Source organism: Gracilinanus agilis, chromosome 3, assembly GCF_016433145.1.
Source record: "Gracilinanus agilis isolate LMUSP501 chromosome 3, AgileGrace, whole genome shotgun sequence".
Classification (NCBI taxonomy): Eukaryota; Metazoa; Chordata; class Mammalia; order Didelphimorphia; family Didelphidae; genus Gracilinanus; species Gracilinanus agilis.
This window is the reverse complement of record NC_058132.1, coordinates 257291175-257307272: the sequence shown is the minus strand read 5'-3', so window position 1 is coordinate 257307272 and position 16098 is coordinate 257291175. Positions and strand designations below refer to the sequence as shown.

The 16098-nt window shown below is 35.1% G+C and overlaps 1 protein-coding gene across 1 annotated transcript in view; it reads right to left on the bottom strand.

Annotated features, from left to right (window-relative positions):
- Positions 1 to 16098, bottom strand: part of LOC123241458 (sodium channel protein type 9 subunit alpha-like) — an 88465-nt gene that overhangs the window by 16544 nt on the left and 55823 nt on the right. The window contains exons 18-20 of the mRNA XM_044669102.1: positions 15563 to 15736; positions 4803 to 4907; positions 2350 to 2631 (exon numbers count right to left, since the gene is read on the bottom strand). Coding sequence (XP_044525037.1) covers positions 2350 to 2631; positions 4803 to 4907; positions 15563 to 15736 — 561 coding nt within the window. The remainder of the gene's footprint in view (positions 1 to 2349; positions 2632 to 4802; positions 4908 to 15562; positions 15737 to 16098) is intronic.

Below are 16098 nucleotides of genomic sequence, written 5' to 3'. Positions count from 1 at the left end.
CTATGTGTTAAATTAATTAATCAATCAAATAAAAGTTGTATAAAAAGGCAATTTGGAGTAATATATAGAAACCTGACCTATGAGTCAAGAAGATCTAGATTCAAATCTTTCAACACATGTATCCTGGCTGCATGATATGATTAATCATTTATCATCCCAGTGCTCCAGGCAACTCACTAATACTTTAAATTATAGAGGAGAGTTGCTCATCAACCCTGAATAAAGAAATTTCCAAATAAAAACTGATGAAATAATAGATTTAGACAAAAAGAAAAAACACAAATAGACTCTTTCTCCATTATGCTTCTCCCCAGGCTATCCACTAGAATTCTTCTAGGATGGATCCATTAAAACAATGTATATTTTTCACACAAATAAAATCAGGCCTAAAGAAAAAATTTTAATTGGTCATGGACAGACCAAGCTAAAAAAAAGATAATTCTATCTAAATTAATTTATTTATTCAGTGACATAACAAACTACCAAATAATTATTTTATAGAACTAGAAAAAATAATAACAAAATTCATCTGTAAAAACAAAAGGTCAAGAATATCAAGAAAAATAATGAAAAAAATGTGAAGGAAGAAGTCCTAGCATACCAGTACTATAAAGTAGCAATCATCAATACAATCTGGTACTGGCTAAGGAATAGAATGGTAGATCAATGAAGTAGATTGGGTATACAATATATATTGGTAAATGACATTAGCAACCTACTGTTTGATAAACCCAAAGAACTTACTCTTTAACAAACACTGCCGGGAAAACTGGAAAATAGCATAGCAGAAACTAGGTATAGACCAATATCTTACACCCTATACCGAGATAAGGTTAAAATGGATATATGATTTAGATATAGTGATACCATAACTAAATTATGGGAACACAGAATATTTTATCTGGCAGATCTTTGTAGAAGGGAAGATTTTATGACCAAACAAGAGATAGAAGTACTATAAGATGTAAAATGGATAATTTTGATTATATTAAATTAAAAAGCTTTTGTACCAACAAAACTAATCTAACCAAGATTAGAAGGGAAACAACAAACTGGGAAAATTTTTCTATAACAAATGTCTCTGATAAAGGTCTAATTTCTCAAATGTATAAAGTACTAAGTCAAATTTATAAGAATCTAAGCCATTCCCTAATTGACAAATGGTCAAAGGAAATGAATAAGCAATTTTCATATGAAGAAATAAAAACCATCAATAATCATGTAAAATGTTCTAAATCACACTTGATTAGAGTAATGCAAATTAAAATAATGTTGAGGTTCTACCTCACACCTATCAGATTGACCAATATGGCAATAAAGGAAAGTGGTAAATTTTGGACAGGATGTGGCAAAATTGGGATGCACTGTTAGTGGATTGTGACGTGATCTAACCATTCTGGAGGGCAATTTGGAACTATACGCAAAGGGCTACAAAACTGTGCATACTCTTTGATCCAGTAATACCACTATTGGATCTGTATCTCAAACAGATAATTAAAAAAAGGGAAAGGACTTAACTTGTAAAAAAAATATTTATAGTTGCTCTTTTTGTGATGGCAAGGAATTGGAAACTGAGAGGATGTTCATCAATTGGGGAATGGCTGAACAAATTGTGGTACATGTTGGTAATGGAATCTTTTAGAATAGAATAAAGCACTATTGTGCTTTAAGAAATGATAAGCAAGATGATTTAAGAAAAAGCTGGAAAGATCTGTGGGAACAGATGCAGAATTAAAAAAGCAGATTTCAGAGAACAGTGTACACAATAACAGCAATCTTGGATGATGATTATCTGTGAAAATTTGGCTACTCTCAGCAAAGCAATGATCTAGGACAGTGTTGGTGAAGGTTTTCAAGTTCAAGTGCCCAGAGGCCAAATTCAAGCTGTCTGTGAGCTGTCCTTCCCACTCCCCTACTCCCCGATTTCCTGAGAGAGAGCAAAGGGAAGAAGTGCTTGCTTTAGCTGGCTCAAAAGAGAGGCAAGGCATGCAAAAATGTCATCGAGCACTGGGAAGAGGGGGAACAGAGCAGCTCCCTGAGTACTGGCAGGGCACACATGCCAATACTTCACCAACACTGTTCTAGGATAATCATAAAAAACTTACAATAGGGAATGATATTCGCCTCTAGAAAAATACCTGTTGGAGTCACATTTCACATCAGTGTATTTTTGGTTTTATTTTCAGGTTTTGGTTGTGTATGACCAATATACCTTGGGTATGAGCATTCATTACATCACTTCACCAAACTCCAACATCATTTAACCTACATTTTTCCATTGTACCCTCAAGACTGCAGGAGATGCTTTGTTAAATGTGTTTGTGTGCTGAAAAAATAAGGACCACTTACTAATTGAAGCAGGGAAAAGTAACCATTTCCAATGTTGTCAAAATTTGCTTTCGAATTTTTCCATTGTACATCTCCACTACTGTTGCTAAGCATCTTACAATCAAAAACATCGATGACAAGATTCCAAGAGAGTCTTTCACCAGTTGTGATGTTAATGCACTTGAAGAACTTGCCAGCAAACAAGTTTACTCCCATGAGGCTAAAAAGTAACCAACACATAAGCCAGACCAGAAGTGCTTCTAGGATAGATGGAACTGCTTTTAAAAAAGTATGTAAAACCACCTAGAGGAAAAAAAAAGTGATTAGATTTACTTATCAAAACACCTATTTTACCATTAATTATTGCTAAATAATTAACGACCAACATGAAACTAGTAATGACTCAAGAATTGTATTGTAATAATTAGGAAAGTCAAACTCCTAGATGACACCCAACTGCTTTTAACAACTTATTTGTTATTTAAACAGCATTATTTGTGAGTAGAATACTAGGTTATAAGGCAGGAAGGTTCAAGTTCTACTTCTGACACATAATGATCCTGAGTAAGCCACTTAACCTATTCGTGTTCTAAGCAAATCTCTAAAAGTAGGTTACAAAAGAGGTGTCAACTAGCATTAGTAGAATTTCCTGGGGGCAGCTGGATAGTTCAGTGGATTGAGAGCCAAGCCTAGAGACTGGAGGTCCTAGGTTCAAATTTTGCCTCAGACACTTCCCAGCTGTGTGACCCTGGGCAAGTCACTTGACCCCCATTGCTTAGACCTTACCATTCTTCTGCGTTGGAGCCAATACACAGTATTGTAAGGATTTCTCAAAAAAAAATTTCCTTTTCTATCAATAAAATTACAGGTCCAATCTCAATTCATGTATTGACTAGAAAAAGAGGAATTTGTTTTGTTTTGTTTTAATATTTTTGAAAATTTTTTTCCATCATTCCATGATTCATGTTCTTGATCTCTCTCCCCTAACTCCCCACTACCCAGTAGCTGATGCACATTTCCACTGGTTTCGTGTCATCGATTAAGACCTATTTCCATATTATTGATAATTGCTCTAGGGTGGTCATTAAGAGTCAACATCCTAATTATGTCCGCATCAACCCATGTGTTCAAGCAGTTGTTTTTCTTCTGTGTTTCCTCTCCTGTAGTTCTTCCTCTGAATGTGGATAGCTTTCTTTTCCCTAATTCCCTAAGAATTTTCCTGGGTCACTGTATTGCTGCTAGTACAGAAGTCCATTACATTTGATTTTACCATAGTGTATCAATCTCTGTAAATAATGTTGTCCTGGTTCTGCTCCTTTCACTCTGCATCAATTCCTGGAGGTCTTTCCAGTTCATATGGTATTCCTCCAGTTTATTATTCCTCTGAGCACAATAGTATTCCATCACCAGTATATACCACAATTTGTTCAGCCATTCCTCAATTGATGGGCATACCCTTGTTTTCCAGTTTTTTGCCACCACAAAAAGCGTAGCTTTAAATATTTTTGTAAATGTCTTTTTCCCTGTGATCTCTTTGGGGTACAAACCCAGCAATGGTATGGCTGGATCAAAGGGCAGGCATTCTTTTAGCAACAAACTGAGAAAAAATCTTTATAACAAAAAACTCTGGCAAAGGTCTTATTACTCAAATATACAAGGAGCTAAATCAATTGTACAAAAAATCAAGCCATTCCCCAATTGATAAATGGGCAAGAGACATGAATAGGCAATTTTCAGATAAAGAAATCAAAACTATCATTAAGCACATGAGAAAGTGTTCTAAATCTCTAATAATTAGAGAAATGCAAATCAAAACAACTCTGAGGTATCACCTCACACCCAGCAGATTGGCTAAAATGATAGCAGGAGAGAGTAATGAATGTTGGAGGGGATGTGGCCAAATTGGGACATTGATGCACTGCTGGTGGAGTTGTGAACTGATCCAACCATTCTGGATGGCAATTTTGAACAATGCCCAAAAGAGGAATTTCTACTGAAATTTTCAGATGTACTCTAAATTGTCAGGATCTGTTTTTTGCCCATACCACATTTTTCTATGTTGGGAGTTGTAAAGATATAAAACTATGTCATAAAAACTGATATTTTAAGAGGCTGCAATGTGTTTATGCAATGTAAGAGCAATCTATTGCTTTAGAGCAGGGGTTGGCAACCTTTTTGGCCGTGAGAGCTATTAAAGCCACATTTTTTAAAATGTAATTTCGTGAGAGTCATACAGTGCTCACAGTGTGCTCTCCTGTAACAGCACCTGAAAAAAAAACTGACTTTATGGCTCATGCAGAAAGAGCCATATCTGGCCCTCAAGAGCCAGATATGGCTCGAGAGCCATACATTGCCGACCCCTGCTTTAGAGAATACAAGTATGTTTCAGCATTTCTAAAAAGTCTTATTTTTCATATTGTTATATTATATTATTTCCATGGACAGATTATTTTAGAAAATGAATGTTTTCTTACCCTTACTCCTTCATATATAGATAGAATTCTTAGTATCCGGAGAGATTTTAGGGTAGCAAGATCTGAGTATCCTAAATGATTGGCTACCAAACAAACCAATGAGATCTGTATGGAAATAAACAAAAATAAATATTTCATATCTATCTTCTCAAACATCTCTATAAAATGAAAAAAATTAAAAGATTTTAAGGAATTAATCATCTTACATCAAGAAATCATGTAAGAGAATAAGTCTATAAGAAAGTGCTTTTCTAACATATTTAAGCGAAAAAAGTTAATAATAAAGACAGGAAACAAGAAATATATTGTTAGTCTTAAGAGACCCGTTTTTTTACATTCATTATGATTAACATTTACTGTTACACAAGCTTCAGGGCTTAAAGATGATAGTAACAACGCCATTTTTAGACTTGCAATGGGTACTTCATTATTTTCTTTTTGATGAAAATTAACTTTCATTTTTAAATATTGGTAACATCACAACTTGGCTGTATTTATTAAATGACCCACAGTAGGATTCTGTTAAATCTTTGTGTTTACCACATGTGATATGTTAAATATCCTGAATGTGAAGTATCTTATATTATTATTACCTTTTTCATAATAAGCATAAATACTAAGCCACCTTAGTGTTCTAGATTAATCTACCTGCCCTTCTCCCCTTCATAAAAGATTCTTAAACATGGTTTTAACAATCATTTCATTCAAGCAGCTGTTACAGTTGTATTCTGGTTTCCAAATCTCAGTGTGTGGGTATAGCATATTGACCTGCAGAATTTTCCCAGAGATAATTCAGCCGTGGACTGTGCTAGGTGGTAGCTGGCTCCCCAGCGCCTCACCCTCTCTCCCTCACCTCCCTCCACCCAATGCACTTCACATTGAAGCTTTCATAATGATTACATCTCTAAGAGACAAAAGCACAAAGCAGTATTACCCAGAGGCCCTGGTGTTAAGAGGGAAAGAGAAACTCACTGCCAAGTTACATTCAGGAAATAAGCTAAAGCAATATAAAGGATTCTAGTCAATTCTAGTCAGGGCTCAAAGGGGAAAAACAAGGTTAAGGAGTAATAAGATCATGAAAATGAAACAATCACAGAAAATAAAGAAAAGAACCTATCAGATTTGAATGAAAGTATTTTTAAAAATTAAGAGTATGTTTGCAAACTGAACATCAGGTCATTCTATTCACTTAGGGTTAGCCATTGTCCCCTTAAACCAGCTATTTCTTCTTTCTCCTTCATCATGTCCCTACATAAGAAGAGTCATAATAATATTGTAGAACAATGAATAATGATTTTTGGGTAGATTGTCATACATCCACTGAAAATGAATCTAACAAATACTATAAAATCAAGAAGACATTCTGTACCCATAAAAAAAGAACAGAATTTTACAGTAGAATTTGAACAGATTGGAAAATTTGCAATTAAAATAATTATGGACATATGGAATAATTTCATTTCTGGGATAATTCACCAGTCACCTAGCTGGCTTAGAAACATTTAGGTTCAGGCTTAGCTATCTTCAAGGTAAGAGTAAGTATTCTTATGATTCAATATATAACCAATAGTATTATAGTACCCTTAAAATATGTGTTCTTCAATTATCTTACTAAATAGCATATATTCTACCTCCATTAGGGAAAGAGGGGCACCTGGCAAATCCTTAGAGTCTATATCTGCACCAGTTTAGTTTTTTCCAGCTCGAGGCTTCCAGTTCTGTGGTAGAAGTCTATATGAGAGTTGCATGAATGAAGAGTGAGATTAATGTTTAATAGTAATTCTCAGAGGAAAATCTTCACTATAGTAGCTTTTAGACCTTTTGGGGAAGGAGTAAAGATAAAAAAATCTATGATGTTCCAAATATTCAATACATCACACAGCAAAAAACCATCAATAACTAAACTAGGGACAGTTAGATGGCTTAGTGAGAGAGTTAAACCTGGAAACAGAAGTCCTGGGTTCAAATATGACCAGACACTTCCTGGCTGTATAATCCTGGGCAAGCCACTTAACTTTACTTGCCTGGCCCTGACCACTCTTCTTCCTTAGAAGGAGGTCAGTTTTAAGAGAGAATGTAAAGTTTTTAAGAATCACTCACCAAGCAATCTTCTCAACAACTAACTTGACAACTTATAACTGCACAGAGTATCCCTCCAAATTCTGATAGTGCAATTTTGGTACAGTATTAAAACTGTAGCTGTCTTCTGCAGAATTGTGTGCACAAGCATCCTCTTTCCCATAGATATGTTCAAATGTTATGCAAGATGGTGAAAAAAGTATCAGTGCTTCTGAGAAATCCATTTTAATGGTTCCCATTAATCAACTCCTTACTTCTTATTCTTCTCTCTGTTTCTGTTTTATCCTTCTTAGTGTCCTGGCAAGAAAATGGGGGACTCTCAGACATTGGTGACCTGATATCCTGCTCTTTTTCCTCCTTTGAAATATTTTGAAGCACAACACAAATTTGAGGGAGCACCAGAAGGCTGAATCTTCTCCTGAGAATGGGCACTGGATGATTGGAAAGGGAGGGCATTCTGTCCTAAACAGTTATATTCCTCTGCTAAAACTTCATCTTCCACATAATTTATCTTTAAAACCTTTAATAGGTCATACCATTCAATTTATATTCTTTGTAGTGATGTTTCTGCAATTAACTATTTCAGTAATAGTTTATTTGAATTTGAAATGAGAAATTCCACTATCACCAAATAAGATAAAAAAGAACTGAGTAAGGACTTCATGCTCAACTGAACAAATGGAAATAAATCTTTAAGTCTACTTCTAAAACTGGAAATGCACTAAAGGAAGAAAAAAATTTCCTACACTTATGTTTCCATTTTTATGAGTTCCTCTTTGACTTCCAAAAAAGTTCTCTGTGGAAAGCCAATAAGAGAAAGTCTCAAATAGATAAAAATCTGAGACTTCTCTTTTGACCCCTTTTGTGATCCTTGTGATTTCTTGTTGAAAAGTATCATGGCCTTATTGAAAAGCTTTAAGTTCCTAGCTAACCAACAGTTAAGAGGTTAACAATTTCTCTTAAAGACTAAAGACAGAAATTAAGCAAAAGGCTGCCTGGACTCTGAATCTGTTTTTAGGCACCTCAAGGTTAATAATGGACAAAATTTAGACAAAACCTCCTCCGGTGGGGGCTATTCATTCCTGAGAAAATATTCCCAGACTTAGCTTTTGATAATGGGCCAGCCAAAATTCAGCCTTGGCCTTCTTCTATTCTGAAGTCAAATGAGATTTTTTGTGTTTTGATATGACATAATTTGTAACTTCTGCACATCTGTGAAGTTTTGGGGGGGTTCTTTTGTGTGAAGTGAGTCTTAAAGTATATATAATAAACTTCTTGCTGCCAGAGACAGAGTTGGAAGCATGAGCTAAAAGATCTTCTATGTCCTTACTTCTTCTCAACTAAGCTGTCTTTATCAGATTATCTGGAGTTGATAAATAGATCTAGAGAGTTCTCAAATGGATTTTCAAATAAGTCAAATGAAAATGGGTCCCTTCCAGAAAAAATTTCCTAAAGCCATTATCTGTGTTCTGGTGTGAAACCATCTCTAAATGACTTATCTAAATGACTTCGAACTCCTCCTGTGACATTCAATCCCCTTTTCATGTTTTTCATAGAAAATGAAATAGCGTTTTTTGAGCATCTGATAGAATCTCATATTCCTTAATATTTCTTTGAATCTTCTTCCTGCTTGCTTCTTTATTTTTAGGATTATTATTTGGGTGCATTTAAGTGCCAATTTTAATGGCTTTTTGAGTATACATTTTAAAAATATCCTCAGTTATGGCATGTCTTTGCATACCTAGAACTTCACAGTAATCCACCATGTTTTAATAGTTTGTTGGATCAAGTTCATTACAAGAGGCTCCAGTTAGTAAACCAAATTCTTCAGCCTAGGTAATACTGAAGGAATTGGCAGCTGGTGGTACATTAGAAGCAGAGGATGAGCAGTGGGACCCCCAACCTCCTGTTGGCTCTGACAACATTGGTGGCATTAGCAGAGGCTGAGGTGATTCCTTTTAATGGCTACTTTCAAGTAAACTGCAGGATATTCTTAGATATAAAAACACAAAGTGAGGCTAAAAGAACTAAAATTAACAATGAAATTCTAAACAGAGTATGTTATATTTACCACTCATAACAAAAGAAACTATTTACTGAATACCACCAATGTGACAGTTACTTTGCTAGACTCAAAGAATATAAAGATCTGGTTTTGCTTCTTAATAGGCTAAAAATCTAGCTGAATAACTTCAGGGTTAAGACGGCTGCAGAGTAGAAGCAAGGCACTTAACTCTCCTAACTGAACTCATACATGATATCTCAAAAGGACACAAAAAGCAAATCCAGATGAACAAAGGGACCCCACAATAGTGCGCAGCATTGAAGGTACTTGGGATTTGGGCATTTTCGTGCTATAAGGGGGTGAAATCACTTCCAATAAAACACAAGCTGATCAACCCTCCCCCACTCCCCAGCCCACCTACAGTGCCAGAGCCAGTGCACAAGAGTTAGAGCAAGCATGGGACATTCAATAAGTTCTTGGCAGCTAACTGGGACCACCAAAGGCTTGCTCTTGAGAGCAGCAAGACTTAAGACCCCAAGAGGATAAAGAACATGGACTTTGAGCTCCAACTTTAAGCATAGACCTAGAGCGATGGGGTGAGACAGTGGAAACAGTGTGCACAGAGACTCGTAAAGGAGCCTTGTGCAGAGGAGCAAACATGGGGCAATATCTGGGGTCCTGGCACATGACTGTGACCACCAAGAGGCTTGACCCTGAAAACAGATAGACTAAATAAAAAAATGGTGGGGGAATAGAAGATGGCACCAAGAGAAACTTAAAGGAAAAAGAAAAATAGGATAATCTATACCACACAAAGAAGGCATGGGAAGGGAAAGGGATGAATACTATTATAAAAAGGAGAGGAAGAGAGCTTTAATAGGAAATACTTAAATCTTACCCTCAGTGGAATACTTAAACCTTACTCTCAGTGGAATTAATCCTGAGATAGAAGAGTAGCTATATCCATTGGGATATTGAATTCTATCTTACCCTACGGAGAAAGTCAGAAGGGATAAACCATGCAAATCAAAAAACTAGAAAATGAACAAATTAAAAATTCCCCAGATGAAAACCAAATTAGAGATTATAAAAATTAAAGGAGAAATTAATAAAATTGAAAGCAAAAGAACTACTGAATTAATAAATAAGACTAGAAGCTGGTACTTTGAAAAAAACAAATAAAATTGACATAAATACTGGTCAATCTAATTAAAAAAAGAAAGAAGAAAACCAAATTATCAGTATCAAAGATAAAAAGGGAGACCTCCTCACCTCTAATGAAGAGGAAGCCAAGCCAATCATTAAAAACTATTTCGTCCAATTATATGGCAATAAATATAGCAATCTAGATGACATGGATGAATATTTACAAAAATATAAATTGCCTAGATTAGCAGTAGAAGAAATAGAATACTTAAATAATCCCATATCAGAAAAAGAAATTGAACAAGCCATCAAAGAACTCCCTAAGAAAAAATCTCCAGGACCAAATGAATTCACAAGGGAATTCTATCAAACATTCAAAGAACAACTAATCCCAATACTATACAAATTATTTGACATAATAAGCAAAGAAGGAGTTCTACCAAATTCCTTTTATCACACAAATATGGTACTGATCCCAAAGCCAGGTAGAACAAAAACAGAGAAATAAAACTACAGACTAATCTCCTTAACAAACCTAGATGCAAAAATCTTAAACAGAATACTAGCAAAAAGACTCCAGTAAGTGATCACAAGGGTTATTCATTAACATCAGGTGGTATTAATACCAGGAATGGAAGGATGGTTCAATATTAGGAAAGTCATTCACATAATTGACCATATCAACAAGCAAACCAACAAAAATGACATGATTATTTCAGTAGATGCTGCAAAAGGCTTTGACAAAATACAACACCCTTTCCTAACTAGAAAGTATAGGAATATAAGGTCCTTTCCTAAAAATAATAAACGGTATATCTAAAACCATCAACAAACATCATCTGCAATGGGGATAAATTAGAAGCCTTCCCAATAAGATCAGGAGTGAAACAAGGATGCCCATTGTCACCTTTATTATTTAACATTTTACTAGAAACACTAGCAGTAGCAATTAGAGAAGAAAAAGAAATTAAAGGTATCAAAATAGGCAATGAGGAGACTAAGCTATCACTCTTTGCAGATGATATGATGGCCTACTTAAAAATTCTAGAGAATCAACTAAAAAGTTTGTGGAAATAATCAACAACTTTAGCAAAGTTGCAGGATACAAATAAATGCACATAAATCATCAGCATTTCTATATGTTTCCAACACATCATAGCAGCAAAACACAGGAATTGTACAAACACAACCACTAAACCCTTTCCATAAAATTAAAACTAGATCTAAACAATCAGAAAAACATTGATTGCTCATGGGTAGGATGAGCTAACATAATAAAAATGACCACCCTAACCAAATTAATTTACTTATTTAGTGATACACCCATCAAACTACCAAAAAACTTTTTTACTGAATTAGAAAAAACTATAACAAAGTTAATCTGGAATAACAAATGATCAAGAATATCAAGGGAAATAATGAAAAAAATATGAAGGAAGGTGGCCTAGCAGTACCAGATCTTAAACTACTACAAAGCAGTAGTCATCTAAACAATATGGTACTAGTGAAGAGACAGAAGGGAGGATCAGTGGAATAGACTTGGGATAAGCAACCTCAACAAGACAGTTTTCCATAAACCCAAAGAATCCATCTTTGGGGACAAAAACCCACTTTTTGATAAAAACTGCTGGGAAAACTAGAAAACAACAAGGGAGAGATTGTGTCTAGAGCAACATCTCACACCCCATACCAAGATAAATTCAGAATGGGTGAATGGCTTGAATATAAAGAAGGAAACTATAAACTATAAGTAAATTAGGTGAGCACAGAATAGTATACTTGGGAAAAAATCTTCATAGCAAAAACCTCTGACAAAGGTCTAATTACTCAATATATAAAGAGCTAAATCAATTGTACAAAAAATCAAGCCCCTCCCCAAATGATAAATGGGCAAGGGACATGAATAGACAATTTTCAGATAAAGAAATCAAAACTATCAACAAACACATGAAAAAGTATTCTAAATCTCTTATAATTAGAAAAATGCAAATCAGAACAACTTTGAGGTACCACCTCACACCTAGCAGATTAGTTAACATGACAGCAAAAGGAAAGTGGTGAATGTTGGAGGGGATGTGCAAAATTGTTACATTTAAGCATTGCTGGTGGAGCTGTGTGAATTGATCCAACCATTCTGGATGGCAATTTGGTACTATGCCCAAAGGGCTTTAAAAGACTATCTGCCTTTTGATCCAGTTGTACCACTGCTTGGTTTATACCCCAAAGAGAAGATTTTTGTATAAAAGACTTATACAAAAATATTTATAACCACGCTCTTTGTAGTGGCAAAAAATTAGAAAATGAGGGAATGTCCTTAAATTGGGGAATGGCTGAACAAATTGAGGTATCTGTTGGTGATGGAATACTATTGTGCTCAAAGGAATAAAGAACTGGGGGAATTCCATTTGAACTGGAATGACCTACAGGAGTTGATGCAGAGTGAAAGGGAGCAGAACTGGGAAAACATTATACACAGAGACTTATACACTGTGGTACAATTTAATATAATGGACTTCTCTTTTAGCAGCAATGCAAGGATCCAGAGCAATGCTGAGGACTTATGAGAAAGAAAACTAGCCACATTCAGAGGAAAAACTATGGGAGTAGAAACACAGAAGAAAAACAACAGCTTGAACTCATTGGCTGATGTGGATATTATTGGGGATGAAGACACTAAATGATAACTCTTGTCCAAATATCAATAATATGGAATTAGGTCTTAAGCAATGATACATGTAACAACCCAGTGGAATTGTGTGTCGGCTATGGGGTGGGGGTAGGGAGTTTGGGGGAGAGGGAAAGAACATGAAACATGTAACTATGGGAAAATATTCAAAATACAAAAAAAACCTAGTTTAATAGAAAGGCATAGAACAAATACAATAGCATGAATAAATGACAAGAGAACTAGTACATGGAATATACAAAATGAATTTTTTAGAAAAATGTCTCTATTCAGTGAGAGAAGCCTGAGCTTTGGAAAGAGATTGGAAAGCTTCTAGAAAGAAATGAGACTTAAATGGTCTTGAAAGACAGGCAGGACATGTAAGGGATGTGACTTCAAGCAGAATGTAAATTAAAGCATAGGGCAGAAATGTATGTGGAGTACTGAGATAAAACTGAGCAGACCAATTTTATGGGAGAATGGAATCAATATAGACAAGTTTGGAAAGGTTAGTGAAAAATAGCTTAGGGTGTGGAACCTTTCTCTAAATAGTGGCAATACACTAAATATTCTTGGACAGAAGAATTATATGTGCAAAGCAAAATATTAGGGAAAACTGTTTTGTGAGGGATAGTAAGGAATGGAAAGAGACAGGAAGCAAGAAGACCAGTTATAAAGGTAATGTAATAGTTCTGGCATTAGATGATAAGAATCTAGCTTAAAAAATGGTAGTGAGAATAGAAAACAAGGGAAAGATACAAGAAATACCATGACTTGCGCACTTTTGTAAGTGTAAGGAACATATTCAACATATAAGACTGAGATCAGATGATTTCTGGAACCAAAACCTATAGGATACAGATGAATAGTCCATATTAGGTTAGCATAGGATGAGTAGAATTTCCCAATGGAAATTCCTGATCTCAAGACTTGTGATTTTCTCAAAATTTAATAAATAACATATGTTTTTAGCTATAACTGGTTAAAGGTAAAATTTTTTTAAACATCCCAGAGTCTCCAGCAATGTCTCATATCTACCTTCTTCCTCCACAAGCACTGCCCAGAAATCTCAAGCCATTACTGACTCTACTTGGGCCATCATTAACATTTTTTCCTCATCAGCAGATTTGAGTCCCCCATTCGAATCACCCTTTGCTTTAATAGGCCAGTTTATACTATATATTATTTAATTACAGCCTTTAATTCCTCTTCTAGGGTATCTTTAGTCATGCCTACCTCTCTCCATTTACCTTTTATATGCTGTTTTCCACTACTAGAATGTTACTTCCTTGAGCACAAGGTCTATCTTCCTTGCTTTTACTTGTACTCCTAGCATTTATTATAGCATTTGGCACACAGTTAGTGCTTAACAAATGTTTCATTTTGCAATCTTAAACTGCTATCCAATACCCTCATTTTCCTGATATGGTAACGGCAGTCCGGTGAGATTAGTTTTATAACATGTTAGAGTAAAGCCATGACTAGAATCTAGTCTCTTGAAAACTTGACCATTACTTTCCACTGCTCCCTGCTCCCTTTGGTATTGTTATAATGAAGAAATAACAGAAAAAAAGATAGTAATTTGACTGATTTAATAAAACCAGAGGGGAGAGGTAAAACCTTGTCTTAACTGAGTGAGGTTCTCACAAGGTCTTGACCAACTGGAAGGATGGGCCAGATCTACTAAGAAAAAATTTAATGGAACTAAATATCAAATCCTACATCTTGAGGTTGCACTCCATTTTCTCTGGTCTATTTCTCACCACTTCTGGACATATTTTTTCCTAGCTCATTGCGTATAGTCTATGATGAAGTGACCCTTTTCCTCCTCAAAGTGAAGCCTTCTCTATGTATCCCTGATCACATCTTTCCCCATCTTTTCCAGAATATGGTTTTGAAAGTATTTCTCCCTGCTTTCAATATTTTCCCCTCTGTTGATTCCTTCCCATCTTCCCAAGTTTCTCTTATGCAAAAACAAAAGAAGTTGACTAAATATTACCATCCTTTTAAACCCTCTACCTCTCCTCCCTTTCATAGTCAAATATAAAGAAAATAAATATATATTTGGCAGGGGTAGGAGATGGTCTACATATGTTAGCTCTTCCTCTAATTCACTTCTCAACTCTTTGCATTCTGCCTTTGGATTTAATCTTTCAATTGAACTTGTTTGTTCTCTCCAAAATTACCAATTATCTCTGTATTGCCAAATTCAATCTCATTCTTTTTTTTTAATCCTTATCTTCCATCTTGGAATCAATACTGTGTATTGGTTCCAAGGCAGAAGAGTGAAGTGACTTGCCCAGGGTCACACAGCTGGAAAGTGTCTGAGGCAAGATTTGAACCTAGGAACTCCCATCTCTAGGTCTGGCTCTCAATCCACTGAGCTACCCAGCTTCCCCCTCAATCTTATTCTTATCAATCTTTTCCAAATATTTTACAATATTGACATTCTATTTCCTGTCTTTGTGCTTTTTCCTTAGCCATCTCCCACATCTAGAATGCAATGCATTCCTACTTCACGTATGTTTTTAGTCTCGTTTGTTTCCTTTAAAAAGCCCAATCAAGCAGCACTTTCAATATGATGGCTTTCCCAATCATCCCAGTAGTCATTGCCCTATCCCTCCAGATTTTCTTTGTACTTTTTTTATTTTGGATATATTTATTTTTTTTTTGTATTGTCTACCTCCAATACAATGCAAGCTGCTTGATGGATGAGATAACTTCACTGTTTCATTCTCATCTTTGACTTTTTAATACCCATCATGGTGCTTGGTATATAAAATGTCTTTAATAAATACTTATTACTTGATACTTTAATAAATACTTATTAATTGATAACATTTGAAGTGGATGAATAATACATACATTAACAACTAAGAATTCTAGCCAGCACCAGACATTACTGAAATATGTTTTATATCCATATGCCATCCATTTTAGAAGCATCTCTAAAATGAAGATATAAGTGAAGATCATGTCACCATATTCCAGTATAATCTTGACAGTCTTTCTCTTTTCAATGTATATATCTTCAAAGATCTGTAACAAATAAAGTAAATGATTAATGCATGTACAACTTGTCATTTATAATAAGAACAGGAAAAGAAATGATGTCTTGTTAGAGATGTTTTGGAAATGAAGCAAAATCATGAGTTCAATCAATCATAAGAGTTTTAGCTTAGCTCTGGTATTAGGGATACAGCTAACACCCCAAGCTAGACAACTTAGAACTTTATGTTCTAGTTCACGATGGGCCCAGACAGAAACAGTACATGTGGATCACCAAAACAGTATCCACCAAATTTTCATGAGCAATAATAATTATATCTGTAAGGAACAGAAGAAAAGAAAAAAGGAAAGGGACAGGGTAAATGAGCATTCATTACACATTTAATACCTAC